General features: G+C 38.0%; 1 protein-coding gene across 2 annotated transcripts in view; it reads left to right on the top strand.

The window, feature by feature from the left end:
* Positions 1 to 1,224: 1,224 nt before the first annotated feature.
* BRD7 (bromodomain containing 7) overlaps positions 1,225 to 21,771 on the top strand; it is a 60,105-nt gene continuing 39,558 nt past the window's right edge. Inside the window, exons 1-6 of one of the 2 annotated variants that reach the window (XM_033942111.1) lie at positions 1,225 to 1,585; positions 2,489 to 2,691; positions 8,281 to 8,404; positions 8,852 to 8,906; positions 18,088 to 18,232; positions 19,063 to 19,173. In XM_033942111.1, coding sequence (XP_033798002.1) covers positions 1,480 to 1,585; positions 2,489 to 2,691; positions 8,281 to 8,404; positions 8,852 to 8,906; positions 18,088 to 18,232; positions 19,063 to 19,173 — 744 coding nt within the window. In that variant the 5' untranslated portion in view covers positions 1,225 to 1,479. Of the gene's footprint in view, positions 1,705 to 2,488; positions 2,692 to 8,280; positions 8,405 to 8,851; positions 8,907 to 18,087; positions 18,233 to 19,062; positions 19,174 to 21,771 lie in introns of both variants that reach the window. The other variant, XM_033942113.1, reaches the window with a different exon arrangement.

Here is a 21,771-nt window from a genome sequence, read left to right as displayed (position 1 = left end):
GTTTTACTTCCACTGAAAGCAATGGGATTTCCAAAACCTGTTCTCTGATCTCACTGACCCTCCTGTACATTCTTTCTCTGCAGCGTTACATAGAAACATGGTGGTCCATCCAGTCTGCCCATCCACAGTAACTAACCATTGTCTCTTCCTCTAAGAGATCCCATGTGCCTATCCCACACAGTCTCTGTCTCCATCACCTCTTCCGGGAGACTGTTTCATGCATCTAATACCCTTTCTGTAAAAAAAGTATTTGCTTAGATTACTCTTGAGCCTATCATCTCTTAATTTCATCCTATGCCCTCTCATTTCAGAGTTTCCTTTCCTCTCCCACTTTCCTCCAAAGTATCTTTAAGTCTGACCACATACGCCTTATGTCGAAGACTACGCACCATTTTAGTAGCCTTCCTCTTTTTGAAGGTGCAGTCTCCAGAATTGTACGCAATATTACTAAATGAGGTCTCACCAGAGTCTTATATAGGGGCATCAATACCTCCTTTTTCCTACTAGCACCCTAGCATTCTTCTAGCTTTCACCGTCACCTTTTCAACCTGTTTGGTCACCTTAAGATCATCACATACAATCACACCCAAGTCCCGCACTTCTGTCATGCACATAAGTTCTTCTCCTCCTACACCAGTGTCTCTCAAACTTTTTTAGCTCCAGCCCACTAAACCGAGCAAATGTTTTTTGTGGCACATTATAATTGAAATTATAAAATTACAAAACCCAACAAAAAATTAAATTTGAGCGTTATTTAAAGTTCTTTAAGCTATGTGGGTAATTGTAAAAACGGTGAAAGTAGATAGAATGCAATTGCTAATCACTTCGATAGATGTGCTTGTTTTTGAGTGCAAATTAACTCAAAATGCGGACAAGCAAACACGCATTTCATCATCCACCATCTGCAATCATTCTCTTTTTTACAATTTAATTACTGTCAGAGCTGAAAATCTAAACGGTAACAAAGCCTTGATTGCTTTTGTTGCTCAAGTTAGGATAACTACTGCATAAAAAATAAAAATAAGGGCATGTAAGTTTTGCTTTTTCAAGGACCAATCGCGTCACCGAACGATGCTGGTCGGAGTGGTTGTATCCTTATGCACACAGAGGCTCATAACATTGACAGACTCTTGCGTGCGCGACGTGCATGCTTTCTATTCTAGTGCATATGTACTCATGGAGGGAATTTTTAAACCTAAAGTAAAAATTCTGAAATCTCTCGTGGCACACAGTTTGAGAGACACTGCCCCTAAAACTATACCGTTCCTATGGGTTTCGCGGCCGTTTCAGCTTTGCCGTTCTTTCCGACGCTCCCTTACGCTTCCCCAAGGCAGCGCACCAGACGTACAGGCGTTCCTGCCCTTTGGTCCTCCAGTCGCCAGGAGGCGGGGACGGGCTGGTCTGCGAGAGCTGCGCTTGCGCCCCGCTTCGCCGTTCGCCCGGTGCTTCCCGTCTGGCCTGCTCCGGCACTGCGTCTCTATGGTTCTCCGCCTCAGCACGACAGAGTGGCCTGTGCTCTCTGACTACTGCCCGAGAATGGGCAAGAAGCACAAAAAGCACAAGTCCGATAAACACAGCTACGAGGGTGAGCGCGGAAAGGGAGCCTCGGGCCTCTTCCCCCCCCGGTCCCCGGCAATTGCATCGGCTTTCAGGCGCTTGCTGTGTCCGTGAAGATCTCGGTGGTCTGTGTTGCTAGATTTAAAGGTTCATAATATGTTCAATAATGGGATCCTGCGGAGAAAGAAAGAGTCATGGGTTCTGGTCGGAGAGCAGTTTATTTAAAGTCTTATTAGCCAGTGGAAGTGGCGGATTAGTGTGGGCAGATCAACGTGCTGAGAACTAAGGATGGCAGTTTTAAAATCTCACTGTCCCTCTTTGTGATTTGGGGCAAGTTACTTAGCCGTCAGCTGCTTCAGGTGCAAAGTTGGTGCTTGGTTTACTGAAAGGCGCTACTATGTGCATATATTGTGTGTTATTTACTTCAGGTCCTGTCTTATATAGTGGATCTACTTACTGATTGCACGTTAACAGCCCATGGATTATAAACTGTCTCTAGGCTGGCAGCATGCTGGGCCCAAGACAGATGTTATAAGGGTGTCCCACAGCCCATCAGCAGGCTGTATCTTTTTCAGCTTCAGATAAGCTTTAGGGGCTCGGGACATTTTCCCTGTTTGCACCCCTCTAATGCCTGCTCAAAACTATATAGTGTCAGAGAAATAACTATTGCAATTGAATGTAATTCACTTGACTTGAAAGACATGAATTAAAGTTTTGAAAAAAGCTATGGGTTTCCAAGATATGGAACAGCTGGAATAAAGAGAGACATTGCCAAGACAATAGCATGCATATTTGACATTTTGACTAGAATTACTGTCTGAAATATTTAAGAGACATTATTTATTACTGCATATAGAGCAGCTGGTTACACCTCTGTATGTATGTTTACAGGTACTGATATCTGCTATATTTCTTTTATTGCTATTTTCAGAGTATGTTGAAAAACCTCTAAAATTAGTTCTGAAGGTGGGAGGAGGAGAAGTGAAGGAGTTCTCCACAGGAAGCTCAGGGCATGATTCCAACTTCTTTGAAGACAAATCAGAGCATGAAAAGCACAAAGATAAGAAGAAAAAGAAAAAAAGAAAAGGAGAAAAACAGATTGCTGGTGAAGAAAAAGAAAAAAAAAAGAAAAAGGTCTATTATATGTAAAACTTTATTAAGCACTTTACTTGGTATAGAAGCCTGTCTTCAAGTTGTGTTGTCTTCAGTATCTTGCAGGCTAGGGGCCAAAACAACTGCTCTCATTCCCCTCTGCCTCCAGTGCTGACACTGAGGCTAAAATTAAACTGTTACAAATAAGTTGGTAAAAAAATAATTTGTTTTATAATTTTATCACCTTTGTAAAAGAGTAAGATTTGTCAGTTAACATGAGCTGATAGTTTCCTACTTTTTTGTGTCATAGCACACTCTCCCACTCCTTGTCTCTTTCCCTTATTCTTTCTATTTTAAAACTTGTTTTCCCTTCCATTTTCTTCAATTTCTTCTCCATTTGTGAATCTCTGTAGCCTTCCTCCTCACTTTTTTCTTTCACCACTTATGTCTTTCTCTCTGTTTCATGTTGTCTCTTCCATCTGTCCATGATTTAATTTTTTAATTTAATATACTCCTCCATTATCTATCCCTTTGGGTTAATGTATACCTGGGTCTCTTTTCTCTGGAGAAGAGGAGACTTAGAGGGGATATGATAGAAACTTATAAGATCATGAAAGGCATAGAGAGAGTAGAGAGGGACAGATTCTTCAAAATTTCGAATAATAAAAGAACAAGAGGTCATTCAGAAAAGTTGAAAGGGGACAGATTCAAAACGAATGCTAGGAAGTTCTTTACCCAACATGTGGTGGACACCTGGAATTTGCTTCCAGAGAGCGCAGTAGGGCAGAGTACAGTACTGGGGTTCAAGAAAGGATTGGACAATTTCCTGCTGGAAAAGGGGATAGAGGATTACTGCACAGGTCCTGGACCTGTTGGGCCGCCGCGTGAGCGGACTGCTGGGCACAATGGACCTCAGGTCTGACCCAGCAGAGGCATTGCTTATGTTCTTATGTACCTTGTTATAGACTCTGGAGGGTTTTTTTTTTCCTTGCCTCATTTTCAACAGGTTCTTGATTTTTCTGCAGCACACTGCTTTTCTTCCTGTAGGGACCAGTTTCATTATCTGCTACCCTTCTCAGGAGTTGGTGCTGCTCCAGCTGTCATGAGCCTCCTGCTTGGTGGCTCTTCTCTTCAAGGAGATGTCACTACTGCAGTAATCTCTGACTGATGCCTTTTTTTTAATGCTTTTCTTTTGTGGTACTACTATTTTTGGATGGGATTTTTTTTTTGTTTTTAGTTCTTTATTCATTTCTTAATCTTACAACAAGTGTACAAATAATAAAACATTTAAAATAAATTACATCACTTGAATTTCTTTCTAGTATAACATCAAATAAATAAATTTATTCCCTCCCCTTCTTTTCTATTGATTAAACCTACAGTAAAATTTTCATTCACCCTCCTCTCCCCATTTGCAAATATACTTTCAATAGAAAATGGTATCTACTCATTACAATAAGTTGTCAATGGCCCCCAGATCTTTTTAAATTTATTATAATATCCTTTTTGAATAGCACTTATGCTTTCCATTTTATAAATGTGATGGGATTGAACCAGAGGTAGACAGGCCTAAAAAAACCAAGATATGGAATACTTGAGATGGCAGACATCTCAGCAAATGAGCCAGGATGCAGGTCCCAAAATTGTGTGGCCATAGTAAGTCATACATCAGTCATAATGAAATCAGCATCTGCCACAAGAGTAGCAAATGCATTGTGAGGGTGTAGTGAGGGAACCTGCCAAGTAGGAGCAGTAGCAAAGGGGCTACTCTGAGGAAAGCTATTCTATGAAACCATTGATTATGCTGGGCAGAGGGAATGAGTATAGCAGTGGCCCTGGCAAGCCCTAATAGTAAGTAGATGAGCTCTGCAACTAGATAGAGTTTATAATAACTGCTTCCTCATGGCATCCCTGCTTATGTGTGATGGCACGCTGACTGGGAGATTTTCAATGAGATGCTGACTTAACCAAATTTTCAGCAGAACCTAACTGTCTAGTTTGTCAGTGAAAATTTCTTAAATCTAGCTGGGTAAAATCTGACTGCTGTTGTATGGCTGGGATTCCTCATCTGAGTCTTAAGCCCACCCTCAATGTCAATGGATCTACCTCTTTGGTTTGTTTTTTTTTTTGGGGGGGGGGGTTTATAACCTAGATGAATTGGACTACCTTTTGAATTTAAACAGGGAGATTTTGTAAAACAGAGGTTCAGCGTAACCTGTGAAGTTTATTAGCTAAATCCCTTTAGTGAACAAACACCAGTGTTAAGAATTATGTCAAACATGGTTCTTTTTGTTGCATAGAGCATTCTGGACCCCTACTAGATTACAAAAATTAGATTGCTCTAAGTCTAATAGGTGCTGGCATTGTAAAATTGAAGTTGGAACTCTGGATCATCTTTTATTTTATTGTCCATATATTCAGGCATTTTGGTTATCAATATGGGATCAAGTTAACCTCTTTATGGAAAATCATGTGGCATTGTCATATGATACAGTTTTATTTGGAATGTGTATGAGAAATAAAAGCCAAATATCTGCAGTAAATAATAAGCTTTTGATGATCCTTACAGGAGTAGGGATACAACAAATAACATTGAATTGGAAAAATTGTTCTAGACTAAATTACAGCTTCTGGTGGAACTCAGTGTGTCATCTGTACAAAATGGAACGTTTACTTGCAATACAAAATGGTCATTTTAACAGATTTAAAGATGTGTGGAGGCCAATAATAAATTATCATAATGATTAATGTTAATTTATTATTCTTTTTCCTTATATGATAATTGAAAGAATGGGGGATGGGGAATGGGTGGGTTATGATAATTCAATATATATGTGCATAATTTAATTGAATAGGAATAATATTATTTATGTATAGATATGAGATGGGGTGGGATATAAATCTTTTAGTTATATATTGTTATGGAATTATCAAGTGATAATGTAATATGTTGTGTTCATATTTTAATGTACACTTGATGTATATGTTAAAATGAATAAAGATTTGGAAAAAAAAAAAGAATTATGTCCCAAAACAATTTTACTTTGATCAGTGGAGCTTAAAACAAAGGCCGGGAAGCATGATTCCAACTGTTTTTTCCACAGAAAGTTGGATCTATTGTGTTTGCATAACTGCAGACTGACTATCCTTTTTTTTTTTAATTCTTCATTTTTAATCTTACATCAAGTGTACAAATAATAAAACATTTGATATTAAATACATCACTTGAATTTCTTTCTAATATAACATCAAATATATAAATTCCCTTCCCACCCCCTCTTTCCTTTAACATTTAATCAAAAATATACAATATAAATATTCTTTTTCTTTTGATTAAACCCACAGTAAACTATAAACCACCCTCCTCCCCCCATTTGCAAATATACTTTCACTGGAAAATGGTGTCTATTCATTACAATAAGTTGTCAATGGCCCCCAGATCTGACTATCCTATACCGGGTTTGCACGATCCACAATGAAAATGCATGAAAGATATTTGCATATAATGGAGGCAGTGTATGCAAATCAAGTTTATGCAAATTCAATGTGGATATCCTGAAAACCTGACTGGCAAGGAGGTACTCCAGGTCCGAGTTGAGAAACATTTCTCTAGACTTGTAAAGGTGGTTTATATGATAAAATCTAAGGATGGCTATGAGTGAGCAGCATGTTTCAGTTCTTTTTTTTTTCCAATTCTTTATTATTTTCAAATCTTACAATAAGTGTAACAATAAATACAACATTTTTTAACTTCAATATCACACTTAATAATATTCTATTAATATCTATTTCAGAATTAATCCCCCCTCCCACCTAAACCATCCCAACGACCGACATATATAATTTCTATAATGACCCTCAATTCAGTATATCTAAATTTATTATCCTATCAAACCTCCCCCCTCCTGGATGTGCATGTTTATAGGGGAAAACAATGATTAGACGTTACAATATTTTGCTAATGGCTCCCAAATCTCCTGAAATTTCTTAAAATTCCCTTTCTGAATGGCTAATGTTCTTTCCATTTTATACATATGACACAATGAATTCCAGCAAAAACTATAGTTAAGCCTCTTCCAATTGCTTGTAATTTGTTGTATGGCAACTCCTGTCATTATTAATAAAAGTCTGTTATTCATAGATGATATTTGACTTTCAACTGCATGTTTCAGTTCTAACAAACTTGCCAATATTTTACTGACAACTATTTTTATTGATGATGTCATAACAGTTCAATAAATTTGTGAAACCATACAATGTGGCACCATCATTATTGAACCATCAAATTGTCCCATCCTATCCAACCACCCCATCTACAGCAAACAAGGAAAAGAATATCATAATAATCATTCAACAGACAAAGAAAAGGGGTTATGTGCTACTTTGAAGGTGATACAGAGGCCCAAGATTTTCATCTCTGGCATCTAATACAAATGAAGCTAATTTTAAAATGCTAAGTCCCCTTTCTGAATAATAACCAATGCAATAGTACATGCAGAACCTCCCCAACTCTGACTAACTCTCCCTCCACCCATAAACACCAGTATGAGATGACATACATAGACCGCTATTTACTGCAGCCCAGAACAGTTTTACAGATTTAATTTATTAAGTAGAAAACTACGAGATTTGGCGAGAAGGGCATCAACATAGTGTTTCCAAACAGACCAAAATCATTTCTTCCTTTTGAAGGTCAAACATGCATCTCTAGCTTCCCAGGTCATTAAGTGATGCATCAGATTCTTCCATTGCCAAAAAGATGGTGGTGTATCCTGTACCCACATTTTTAAAAATACATTTCTTACTCATTATGCATGCTTTTTGAATAAGAAAGACGGTTGACCGTGGAGTTTGCCCCGCCAACCCTAAAATTCCCAAAGAGGACACCCGTAGGAGTAGGTGTTAATACTCTCCCCAATAAGGTACTCAGGTAATGAAAGAGAGGGCTCCAGAATTGGTGCACATAAGTACAAAGCCTCAGGGCATGAGGTGTTTACCTGTTTACTACACTTGTCATAGAGAAGAATCTACATCTCCCATATGATATAATTATACTTGAGATAAATATGCTTTCAGAATAGTTAAAAAATGACATTCCCTATAATAGGCATTATACATGACGTTTGGTATTCTCAAGCTGGACAAGATCTCATGCTCTGTGACCTCCACTCTTAATTCAGCTGCCAGGCGGCCGTTATATGTCCATAGCTGCGCTTGGGCATCAACGGTATGAGTGCTTTATGTAAGCTAGCAATCAAAACCTTATCTCTGTCCCAGAATACAAGAAAAGCAGAAAGAATCTCATAAATGTTTAACGAGCAATTCAATTTCAGTAAAGCAGTAATGTAATGGAATAGTTGCAGATAAGCATACCAATTTCTATTCCAAAACCCATGACCATGTACAAATTTGCCAATATTTTTGTTTGCCATATAGAGCAGGTTGATACATAGAAGTTAGTTCTAAGCTAAAATATCTGGAGGTATAAGTTGGATAACTATTGGAAGAAGCAGCAGAGATGTGTGTATGACTAATTGCATGAGCTCATGTATCATGCGGTTCTTCTCCTTTAGGTGCGAATGATTTGTTTTAATCATCATATTTTGTTTGTTTGTTTTTTTTCATCTGAAGGATGAGAAAAAGAAACGGGGACATGCTGAAGCAGATAGTGAAAAAGAGCACAAAGTTCTGACCCCCATGAGAGTGGAACTGCCCCCACTAAAACTACTTTCTTCCTCTTTAGCAAAACCAGAAGGTAAGAACAAATCACATAATTCATCTAAAAACACTGGGGGCTCCTTTTACAAAGCTGCGTTAGCAGTCTAACGTGCGTAATAGCGCGCGCTAAACTGCCGGCCGCGCTAACCGCTGCCGCCACCTCTTGAGCAGGTGGTAGTTTTTTGGCTAGCGCGTGATAAAAAGTCACGTGTGATAAAGCCGCTAACTCAGCTTTGTAAAAGGAGCCCTGGGTTTTCACAGGTAAGAAAAGCAACTTCCAACATTTGTATTTATTGTAAGAAGCAGAATTGTTCTCGTATTGAAAAATAATTTCTACGTACCTTCATGATAAACTGCTGTGTTAGCTTTAATTCATTTGAAAAATGTGTTCTTATCTTTTCTGAGGTACTATTGTACAGTTTAATCAAGTACTAAGAACCATTCTTTACTTTCTAAAGTGTTCGGTATGTTCTCCCTTCTACAGAAGAACAGACCCCTCTGCAAGAAGCTTTGAATCAACTGGTGAGACAGCTGCAGAGGTGAGAGCCCTTGTTTCCTATCTGATGTAGTGTATAATGGAAAGGAATGTGATAGTATCTAGATTCATCATTTGTTGTGCGCATGGAATGCATGAACTGTACAAGCTATAGAGAACTGCAGACCAAGGATGTTTTCAGGTGTGTGGTTGGGGGGTAACTTGGGATGATTAATTCAGGTTCTACATTTTGGAAGGCTGTTTGTTATCAAAGTGGTCTTGCTTCTGAGTCAAAAGAGGCTAGAATTTGCAGAATTCCCTCCAGTCACTACGGATATCCAAGGTGCAGTTGGCCCCCACCCACTTCAGACAGGTTCATCCTGGACCATACATCCCTTTCTGTCCCTCCAGGATTAACCTTGCCTGTGATCACTTCTTAAAAACTGAGATTAGATATTTTGTGTTATGGTGATTTTAGTCATGGTAGGTCTCTGGAAATTTATAGTGCGAGGATTTTGAAGAATCGTGGAGGAAAAAATAGAAGGTTTTTTTGCTTTCACTTATATCTTTTGATTTTAACTTATTTTGCTCTTGACCTCCATTTTTTCTTCCTCAATCTCTCTTCTTCTGTCTTCCAACTAGTCTGGGCCCAATATGTGTGCAGCAGCTCTTTTATTAGGGTTTGGTGGCAGATACCAGGTGCTGACTTTCAGGGGGTAATTTTATAAAATCATTTTTGCACATATGTGGCAATATACAAATGTGAAATGACTCCTATAAAATAGTGCCAGGCATAAAGTGCATGCAGTGACATAAACATTTTTTTTTACTATAGGTATTGCTGGGAGTGTATGCTTAGCTCATAAGTACACGCATTAATTGTAAAATGCACTAATTATGCACATACTTACAAAATGTATGCATGAACATTTACAGCTGTTCTTGAACAGATGCAAATGTCCACATCTGCATTCATGACCTCTTGCCACTTACACTAGTATTATATAAAAACCCATAGGCAACTTCATGTCAAAATAAAATGATGTTGTATCAGGCACTTAGTAGCCTCTTAACCTAGATGCCTTGTCGTAAAATTACTCTTAAAACTACACAAGCAGCCCAATCCCTAGATATATTTTTTTTCTATTCCTGAAATAACATGTATTTATATCACTTGCTCTGCAAAATGCATGTGTCATATGAGTGAAAGTGGAGTCTGTTTTCTTCTGTATTAGGAAGGAAAAATATAACCCTCTCTGGAAAAACATGACCAAAGTTACCAATAACAAAAAATGAAGTTTAAATGAATTTTGTTAGAACAAGTGACTTGTAATACAACAGTCCAAACTCTATCCTTTATTTGAAAAAAGTTAAAAGTTCAGAATGGATTCACGACTTTGGTCATGTTTGCCCATAGATGGTAAAAAGTAATGAATTGTATACACACCATGATAGCCTTTTCACTTTTCTGTCAGATTAACTCCAGTTTCTTTATATTACTCATAGTTTGTGAGTGTCATATAAATTGAGAAATTTTGCACAAAAAAAGTACTGAAAAAAAACAGGTTATCTAATGAGTAATCTTTTATCTCGCTGAATCCTCATTAGATTTCTAGGGTTACAGACAATATTGTTTCAATGGAATTTTGTATAGTTATTATAAAGAATTATAAATGCTATACAAAGTTATCAAATTGTACATACAGTCTGAGGTATCCTACCTAGGCTAGCTGCTCTCTCTCCCTCCCTTTCACCTCCAGTGGAAATCTGTCTCTTCTGTCCCTCCTTCTCCCCTCCCTACCAGCCCAGTAATCTCTACTATGCTCCCTGTATACTGGTACCTGCAAAAAAAGTAGTTATCCCAGGACAAGCAGGCAGCATATTCTTACGAATGGGTGACATCACCAACAGAGCCCCGGTACGGACCACTTTAAAAGTGCATCACCACTTCAAGTCTTTAGAAAGTTTGCGATATCCCAAAATGCATATGCGCGAGTGCCTTCCCACTCGACGTAGGACACGCAGTCCCTCAGTTTCTTAGTTTCCGCTGAGCTAAGAAGTCGCTTCATCAACTCCTCTCGCAGCAGTTGTTGAATTTGCTGAGTTCGGGCACCGGTACTGCTGGCTTTTTTGCTGGTACTGTTGGTGCCGATCTGTGCTCCGGCAATGAGTAGGCCGATGTCGAGGCACTCATCAATATAGAGCCGATCATTTCTTGGGTCTCCTCGAGGTCTGCAGGACTTGGCTCACTTCTGAAGTGACCTGGGAGCCTGAAGTGGTGGGGGAAGGCTTCTTAGCCAGCTTACTCACTGCATGCGACACCAAAGATGAATCCATCGACATTGGGTGTTGCGATGTCGATTTCGGTGCGGACCCTGACGTCGGCGCTGGTGTCGAATCACCCTCCATAGCGGAACTGAAGAGGAGACGCAGTTGAATCAGACGATTTTTAAGGGTCCTCTTCTGGAGTGAGGAACAACGAGTGCACGATTCAGCCCTATGCTCTGGCTCCAAACACTGGAGACACCAGCGATGCGGATCTGTGATGGAAATTGGGCGAGCACACTATCCACACTTCTTAAAATTTGTCTGAGGTCAGGACATAGAGGGAAAAATGGCCTCGGCAAAATCGAAAGTCGAGGCGCAAGGAGATAAACAGGTCCGTACCAGTGTTCAGTCGGTGACGTCACCCATTTCTTGAGAATATCTGCCTGCTGTCCCTGGATAACATCTGTTACGGTAAGTAACTATGCTCTTCATAGCCACAGCAGTGATTCTCTGAGGCTGCCTACAACTTGTCTTGGAACACACGTTATATAATTCCTCTCCACCAAACAGTAAGTTTGCAAACTTAATTTTATGTTGGTTAATAGGTAAAATTAAAAGTCAGTAAGTTGTAGGTGATACCACTCCTATAGAGCAGTTTTAATGCATTTGCAGTTAGCTTTTAAAGGGTATGCTGTTTTCATCTGGTGATACAGAATGAACTATGGATGATGATGCCTGAATGTTATTAAATTGCTGATTGCATTACAATGAATGTGTGGCATTATGGTTTTCCAAGCTGTAAAAAGATGTAGAAATGTGGGTGGGGATGGTATGAATACAGACAAGTAAGAAAACTGAGGAATACATAAACACTCAAATTTTCATCTATTGGAAGATGTTGGTTGCCTTCCACATAACAAAGAACATTGATTGCGAGACTCTTGAGGATAATAGAGGACGATTTGTAGATGACCAGAAGAGTTCCCAATCTATTTCAGAAAGCTTGGTCTTTAAGATAGAGCCCCAGTGGTTCATGGATTGAGGCGTAAAAGTGAAGGTGTGATCTCTTAAGATACTATAAAAAAGAGATATCGCCCTACCTTTCAGTAAAGCCAAGGTAGACCAGTGACGAATAGTTTGATGAGAGGTCATAAAGTCAGGGCGCATTTGCACATTAGATAGTATTCTAGTAAGCGTAAGCCATTGAGGATATACAGAGGATGGGAGTGAGTTTACAGAACAAAAAGTATCAAATGGGACAAATGAAGAGGAGGAGATCAATTGATGAACAAACCACACACCCGCCCGCTGCCACCTCTTCCATGAAAGGGATCTACCCTTATTTTGAATTTTAGAATTATTCCAAAGGGACATGAGTGGGCCTTCAGCAACAGAGATCTCAGCCACTGCATCTAATAATTGAAAAGCATGTTGTGTTGCGCTCAGCAAAGAATACTTTCTCAAGTGTCTAGGTATCGACACTGTAAGGAAGCAGGAGATGTGTAATGGTGCACATAAAAAGCATTCCATTTCAAACCATGCTGGTTGATCCTGTGGATAAGAGTCAACAATCCAGTGAGCTCCGTATTTGGCTAAGGATGCGATGTAATAATAATAAAAATCAGGTAAATTTAAGCCACCTTTAATCTTAGAGGCCTTCAGCTTGGCGAGAGCAATACGAGGTTTTTTCTTGTTCCAGATAAATTCAGAAATTTTCATATTAAGCCAATGAAATAACGGTTTATGGCAGAGAAGGGGAAGCATAGATAAAGTATAATTAATTTGTGGAGCTAAGGTCATTTTAATGGAGGCTATTCTACCCCACCAGGACAAATAAAGCGGGGACCAACGCGATGTAGTACTTGAAACCAAGTTTTTGATTTTAGATATATTGAGATCCTGAGCAAGTAATGGATCTTTATGTATTAAAATCCCCAAATATTTTACGGCTCCCTGTGACCATGAAAAAGGAAATTGAGCTAGATCTGAGGAGGAAATGTGATCATTTAGCGGAAAGATCTCTGATTTCTCCCAATTAACAGAATATCCAGATATTTGAGAATATTGAGAGACGATGTGGATAAAATGAGGTAAAGAGACAAGAGGATCCTTGAGAAAGAGAAGGATATCATCAGCGTAAGCTGCTAGTTTAATCTCTCGACTGGACGAGGGAATACCTTTAATTAAGGAACATTGTCGGATAGCTAACAATAGAGGTTCCAATGCTAAATCAAATAATAGTGGTGAAAGGGGACAGCCTTGGCGGGTACCTCTATGGAGGGAAAATCTATTGGAGAGAGAGTTGTTTATTAGGATACGCGCCGTAGGTTGTCTGTATATTGTTTCTATCCAGTCTGTAAAGAAAGAACCAAAGTTGTACCATTTCAGTACTCGGAATAAGAAAGGCCACTCCACTCGGTCAAAGGCCTTCTCAGCATCAATGGCTAGACCAATCACAGGATCCGACATTGATTTGGCGTGAGCATTGATATGATGAAATAAGCGAAGATTATCCCCTATGTATCTATGTTTGATGAATCCAGTTTGATCTCCATGTATGAGAGATGGGATCACTGTGGTAAGTCTTATTGCAAGTATTTTAGCCATAATTTTGTAGTCTAAATTAAGAAGAGAGATAGGGCGAAAATTTTTAACCAGAGTAGCATCTTTATCTGGTTTGGGAATAACTACAATCGTAGCCTCAGCAAAATTAAATTGTTTGTCCGGAGTGGAGTGGAGGAAATCATAGTACGTAAGGAGTTGAGGAGCCAATAGGGTTCGAAAGCATTTGAAGAACTCATTAGTAAAACCATCTGGGCCCGGAGCTTTCCCAGTGGGTAGAGAGGTTATAGCTTTTTCAATCTCAGATGTTGTTATAGGAGCATCTAGTTTTGCTTTAATGGATTCCGATATAGTCGGATGAGTTAGTGAGAATAGAAACGTATCTAAATCTGTTTCAGAGGCTGAAAATTCAGATTGATATAGGGTAGTGTAAAATTTTTCAAATTTGGAAGAAATCAGAGATCTGGTTCTGGCTAATTGTCCTGTTGAGTCTTGAACAGCTGAGATGTGCAAGCGTTTTGATTTAGTTTTAAGATACCTAGCTAAAGGGCGACCCATAAGATTATCTCCCATGTAGTGACCAGAATTGGAAATGAAAATGTCACGTCGGGCCGTACATGAGACTAGAGTATTGTATTCATATTTTAAGTTTTGAATACGTTGGGACATAGATGGATCATGTAAATGGGTGGCCATATGTTGTAGTTCTAAATTTTTAATAGAGGTTTCCAGTTCTTTTTCTTTTTGGATGGATTGTTTTTTTTTTCCAGGAAGCAAGTTTGATCAATTCACCTCTGAGAGAAGCTTTGTAAGCTTCCCAAACAATAGAAGGACAAATTTCTGGATCTTTGGTGTTGATTTCAAAAAATTCCATAGTAAAAGATTTGATTTTTTCCATTATTACCTCATCTAAAAGCAGAGTATTGTTAAGTCGCCAAGAGGGAGATTCTTTACGTGGGGCAGAGATAGATAAATGTAATGAAATAGCTGCATGGTCTGTAAGAGTTATTGGGTGTATGAAAGTATTTGTCACGTCTTGAATGAGCGAAGAGGAGAGAAGGAAGAAATCAATTCTCGAGTAGGTATTATGTGGTGGTGAAAAGTGTGAATATTCTCTACCTTTGGGATATAGTAATCGCCATGGATCTACAAGAGAAAAAGTTTCTTTTAAAGCATGCAGAGCTGCAAGAGATTTAGATTTTGAGGGTTTGCAAGAGGATGATCGATCTATATAGATATCTTGAATTTGATTAAAATCTCCGCCCAATATTAGAGAACAAGAGTCATATTCAACTAACGCCATCTGAAGATCCTTAAAGAAATCCGGATGATCCAAAACAGGAGCGTAAATATTAAGGAATATAAAATCCACAGAATGCAACGCAGCATGTACCAGACACCATCTGCCATCGGAGTCTATTTTAACAGAATGAATAATAGGGGATAGTTTATCACTGAAAAGTATTGATGTTCCATTTTTCTTCCTCTGAGTTGCAGGGGAGTACAAATGAGTGGAATATCCCTTCAACTCAAATTTAGAGGCGGCAGCAGGTGGGAGATGTGTTTCCTGTAAATATATCACATCTGGATGTTTATTTAACATATAATTTGCTATCTTCTTCCTTTTAATAGGATGGTTCAAACCATTCACATTAAAAGAGATGATATGTAAATCAGCCATAGTCTATTGTATACGATAGTAAAACATAGTAAACATCATCTTTATAGGGAAATAACAAATGGTAAAACCAGGATACCAAGTAGACACTACTACCAGAAGGATGAGAAAGAAAGAAAGAAAGCATAAGAATAAGAGCAAGTATACTATTGGTGTCAGCATATTGTAAGGTCAGAAAGTAGAGAGACCTTACTATCATGTATAAGATAATAGAGTTTAAAGGTGCTCCTGTGAGCACGGAGAAACTGTTCATATGGAACAATTTACTTAACTTCACACCCATTCAATTTAAGGAATTTAAAAGTGATGTGCTTATTCACAAAGACAATGAATTATATATTCTTATAGGTTATAACGAGAACGCAAAGGCAAACCAAGATATCAAGAGTTCAGCGTGTCAGTGCATTTTCAAAGAATCCAGGAATGCAGCCAGCTCCTCAGGCTCAGTGTATGATGTAGTGTGGTTGTTGTAAGTTACTTTCATTCTGGCTGGATACATAAGACCATATTTGGCTCCGATATCTTTAAGTTTATGCCGGTGGGATAGAAATGCCTTTCTCTTTAAGGCTGTAGTTTTAGCTAGATCTGGAACGATGAAGAATTTCTTGCCTTGGTATAGCAGTTGGGATTTAGATTTAGCTACTGTTAAAATTTGGAGCGTTTGCTGAAATCTGAGTAGTTTAACCACTATGGGTCTGGGAGAGGAGGCATTTGAAGAAAGGTGAGATGGCATTCGGTGAGCACGCTCTATTTCCAGAGGAGGTGAAAAGACAAGTCCCAGGGTAGTAGGCAAGAAAGTAGTAAGAAAGGAAGCCATATCAGATCCCTCTGATGATTCAGGCAGCCCAATGATCCTTAAATTGGATCTTCTGCTGCGATTAGAAAGGTCTTCAAGGTTTCTTTGTAAAGTGGTGATAAGTTTGTCATGCTTAGTTACCGTTTCTTGTAATGAAGTTATGACAGATGTTTTTTCCTCCAGGGCTTCCAAACGATGTCGGGCATCTACAAATTGGGAGTTAATTGCCTCGATCTCACCTCTTAGAAGTTTGATTTCTTCAACCTGTTCCTGAATTATGCCTCGATTTGATCTTATTTCTTTCAGGAGTAGGTCTAGTGAAGCCTCATCGTTCTTCGGCGCCATTTTCTCTGGCGTGCTCAGATCAGGTTTCTGCTTCTTCCCTCCGATCAACGCAGATTCGTTTTTCGCTGATTTTTGAGGTGACATATGGACTCAGGCAGTTATATTCTGGGTAAATCGCGAGGTGTTTTTTTGTTTTTTGCAAATTAAGCACTTTTTAATCAGTTTCGAGTGTGAGTGAAGAGAAGCAGTTATTTCATGTTGTGGTCTCCACTGCAGTCAGACCACGTCTCTTAATGATGTTGATTTGGATTGAGGCGGTTGAAGTTTGTTGTCTGCAGGAGGTTTCCTCATTTAATGTGAAGTCTTGAATGATCAGTTCTTGTGGTTGATTTATAAGGTGGATTGTTTGTGTTTCACTTAGCCGCTTCGTAAAGGCGTGAGCAAGCTCGCATGCCCGGTTCAGTAGTAAGAGCAGCGTTTGTGTGACCTGTCTGTCTGGTTCAGGGTCGCAAGGGTTGTTTTCAATCAGCAACGGTCGCAGGATGGTTCCTTTATTTAAGCAGTCAAATTTAAAGTTTCCCGACAAGGGCTAGGGGGTAGAGCAAGTTCGCACGCCCGGCTCAGCAGTAAGAGTAAATGTTCTTTGTTATGTGGAATGCAGTATGGACTCCGTTTCGAATGTGGAAAGCGAAACTGAAACAAGATCCTACCTGTTGGAACTGTTTGAAAGAGCCTGGAACTCTTGATCACATGCTTCTTCACTGTACTATGGTTCATTCCTTTTGGATTCGTATCTGGGACACCATAAAATCTATTACCAAATGTTCAGAACCTATTTCCATGGACATTATAATCCTTCGTTCTCAACACCCTTGCTTCGCACTATCAAACTGTCCTCCCAAACTCATTGACACCATGTTTGTGACAGCTCTTATGCACATTTTAAAAAATTGGAAATCATCTACATTACTAGACTACACCTTTTGGTGGAACTCTTTGAGCATGTACCATAAATTCGAATCATATGCATATGAAAAAAACATGATATCTCGTTTCTCTACAAAATTGATGCGAAATAAATCACCTTGGTCGTTCTTGGATTCATATGTTCATTCTGCCTCGTAGACACTTCTACCCCTCTCTTTTTCTCCCTCTTTCTTTCTCCTTCTTTACCTTTCTTTTTTCTTTTACTTCATCCTCACTTTCTTTTTTCTTTTACTTCATCCTCTCTGCTTATCTACCCTTTCTATTTCTTTTCTTAGCAGTTTCAAATACTCTGAATGCTTCTTAATAATTTGTTATATGCAAATGAATGCAATTACGGTTTCTTTTGTTTCTACATCAATATTTCTTATTCAATTTTCATGTACTTGAACTGCTTTCTGTATATTATTTATAATATTCAATAAAATTATTGAACTCAAAAAAAAAAAAAAAAAAAAAAGGAAGATGTTGGTTGGTAATAAATGTGGAAACTAATGTTCCTGATAAGTTCTTCAAGTTTTGTTTTTTGTTTTTTTTTCAAAATTGAACTTAATTTCAAATTTAACTAGAAGTGTCTGAATAAAATACATTACAAAAATATTTGGAGCATTTCACTTAAGTCCACTTCTGATTTATTTTCTGAGAATGTTGCTGTTTTTTATATCCCAATAGAAAGGATCCAAGTGCGTTTTTCTCTTTTCCTGTGACGGATTTCATCGCTCCTGGTTACTCCATGATCATTAAGCACCCAATGGATTTTAGCACAATAAAGGAGAAGATCAGGAACAATGAATACCAATCCATCGAGGAATTAAAGGTTATCATTGTTTCAGCTTGAGCTCATTTGAATATTTCTGCAGGTTGTACTCCTGGGGGATTTCTGTGCAACACAGAGTTTGTGCAAAATTCCACCTTTCCCACACAGAATTTTGTGCAGTCTGTTATTGCGATGCAGAGTGGTATGGCACAGACACTTGGTTTCCATTTCCCTTCCTCCCTACATGCTCACCATTTCAGTGTGGCAAGAGGAAGGGCTGCGCCCACTTTGGTCCTTGGCAGTTCCTCCAAGCCATGTGGCTGTAAGGGGGCCCTAGAGAGCTCTAGCCTGTCAGTTTTCCTGTTTCACCTGGCTGATGGGACACACTGTAGGCATGTAACTTTGCGTATCTCCAGATTTTGCAGAGTAGAGGTATCAATATATCCATAATATCTGAATTCAGTTAATTAAAAAGAAATGCCCATAACTGGCTTTGACTGTTATGTTCATTTGAACTATTTACAAGAGATTTTATAGTTGATTCTCACAAAAATTAAAACAGCTGACTTGCCTATTTTGCAGTTTTAGAATTTCTTTGGGCTTTTTCTAACAATATTCCCAGTATGGCAATTCTTTTTTTTTTTCAAAATTTTTATTCATTTTGAAAATTACATAAAGTGTAAGTGCATATTCAATCAGATAATCAATGCAAACTTCACTTACATTCTATCTTTGGTTAATTACATAACTTCTTACCCCACCCCCTCCCATCCCTCCCTACCACATATGGCAATTCTTACATTCTTGTGTTCTTTTCTGTTAAGCTCAAATCTCTTATTATTTATATTTCAGTTATATTTATTCTGTTTTCGTCTTCCATCAACATACAGGATAACTTCCAACAGATGTGTACAAATGCCATGATTTACAATAAGCCAGAGACCATTTATTACAAAGCTGCAAAGAAACTACTGAACTCAGGGATGAAAATTCTCAGCCAGGTAACAAAAAGTTCTTAGAAGAGAAAACACGTTCCAATGATGTCTGAACTCTCTGAACTCATTGTCTGAGAAAAAACCCAAAATAGAGATATGCTGAACTTTAAAATGATTTAAATATTTTGTTACTCCAAGCGAATATTTTCTTCTCAAAAGAATTTATGAGCCTCAGACCCACCACTCCACCGCATCAAAGAATTTTCATAGCGGGAGCTTTATGTAATATGTATTATCCTCATTAGCTCTATTCTTCTACCCTTGCTTTTCTTTTTTTTTTATATCTTTATTCATTTTAAAGCCAAAATAAGTGCAATATATTTTATAGACATTTTACATTTTAACAACACTTAACTTCAATCAAATTATATTTATGACAAATACATATATCATCCCCCCCCTTTATACATATCCAACAATTGTACTCTAATTAAAAGTATCTCCCCACCCACCCTGGACGTGTATGATCAAAGGGCAAAATCAACAATCACTCCTTATAGAATACTGTCAATGGCTCCCAAACATCCATAAATTTCTTTATAATGTCCCTGTTGTGTGGCCATCATATGCTCCATTTTAAAAATGTGGCAAAGATTCCCACCAGAAAGTATAATTTAACCGATCCCAGTTTTTCCAATTCCTCAAAATAAGTTGTATGGCAGTCCCTGTCATAATACAGAGAAGTTTATTATTGTGGGAAGATATTTGGCTTTTGGACCTCATGAACGTGCCAAATAGCACGGTATCGTATGTCAATGCCACTGGATTTTCCAATAATTTATTCACTTGATATCCAAAATTTAAGTATCAATGGACAATAGAACAGTAAATGATCCAATGTCCCGACCTCGAGATGAAAGTGTCATCATCTATTAGACTTAGAACTGCAGCACTAAGCACGGTGCACTTTATACCAAAGGGAATAGAAAAGTAAGCATAAGTTTAAGTTTTATTAAATTTGATAAATCGCTTATTTCATACTAAGCGAGTAACAATTTAAAAAATATGTTATACACAACCTTAAGAGGGGGTAAGAAGCCTCTAACAGACAGTACAGACGAACTGTGGAACACAGGGAAGGAGCAAAGGTGGGTAAAAGTTACAAATCGCAGTTTCTCAAGAGAGAGGAAAACGAAAAACTAGTAGGGGGAGAAAACGTTAGGTTTGGGATTAAAAAATTGTTCTAAAAAGTTGTTCTAAAAAAAAAAAAAAATTAGTAAGTAAAATATTTTGTAATGCTGTTGAACTAGTTTTAAAAAATATATTTTAAATATTAAAAGAAGCTTTAAAAAGAAATGTTTTTAGGTTGGTTTTAAATAAGTTCAGGTCTTTAATTTCTCTGATGTATAAAGGGAGAGTATTCCAGATAAGAGGGGCCATCACTGAAAATATTTTGTGACGTCTGGTTCCGATGATCTTCAAAGACGGAACCGTAAGTAGCCCTTGTGTTGTGGATCTTAGGGATCGAATCGAGTTATATGGGATTAATAATTGGTCTATGAATTGAGGTTCATTGTTGGATAAAATTTTAAATGTTAGAAGTGATATTTTGTAGTTTATTCGTTGGTTGATGGGAAGCCAATGTGAGTCTATTAAAAAAGGTGTTACATGATCGTATTTTTTGCCGTTGTGGATAATTTTAATTGCAGTATTTTGAATTATTTGCAAGCGTTTTTTTTTCTTTTTGAGTAATGTTTAGTAGGAGTGAGTTACAGTAATCTAATTTGGATATGACTAGAGAGTGTATTAAAATATTCAATGATTTCGGTTCAAGGAATTTGGACATAGAACGAATTAAGCGTAAACGATAAAAGCAACTTTTTACCACATTACTGATGTGCTCATGATACGAGAATTTGTCATCGATAGTAACTCCTAGTAGTTTTAGTGAGGATACTATTTCAATTGGTATGTTGTTTATTAGAAAAGGCGCTGATAGTTTTAGTCCCTGCTTCATTGGAAAGAATAAGGCTTTGGTTTTTGTAATATTTAATGCTAATTTGTTTAATGAAAGCCAATTTTTTATTTTTTCAAGTTTTTGATTAATTTGGAATATTTCGTTGGAGTTTTCAGGATTGAATGGGTGAGTCAGCTGAATATCATCAGCATAAGCGTAAGTAGTGAAACCTATGGATTGACTTAAACTAAGAAGGGGTGAAAGAAAGATGTTAAACAGCAGCAGAGATAGTATGGAACCCTGAGGGATTCCATAGCTATTTGAGAATGATTTAGAACTTTCATTATTGAAGAATACCGTTGAAGAACGGTCGGATAAAAAAGAAGTGAACCACTGTAATGATGTATCGCGAACGCCTATGTTTTGTAGTCTGTCTAATAGTAATGAGTGGTCAATGGTGTCGAAAGCTGCTGAGAGGTCGAGGGAAAAAAGAATAACCGAATTGTGGTGGTCAAGATTATAAATGATTTTTATGGTAAGACCTATTAATGAATATTCAGTATTATGATTTTTCCTAAAACCGGTTTGATTGGGGTGTAATATATTTGTAGATTCAACAAAGTCAGACAACTGATTGAATACCACCCTATCAGTGATTTTCGCTAAAAAAGGGATGTTGGCGATAGGGCGATAATTCGCGGAGTCCT

Source organism: Geotrypetes seraphini, chromosome 4 (genome assembly GCF_902459505.1).
Source record: "Geotrypetes seraphini chromosome 4, aGeoSer1.1, whole genome shotgun sequence".
NCBI lineage: Eukaryota > Metazoa > Chordata > Amphibia > Gymnophiona > Dermophiidae > Geotrypetes > Geotrypetes seraphini.
This window is presented reverse-complemented; position numbering and strand designations above follow the sequence as displayed.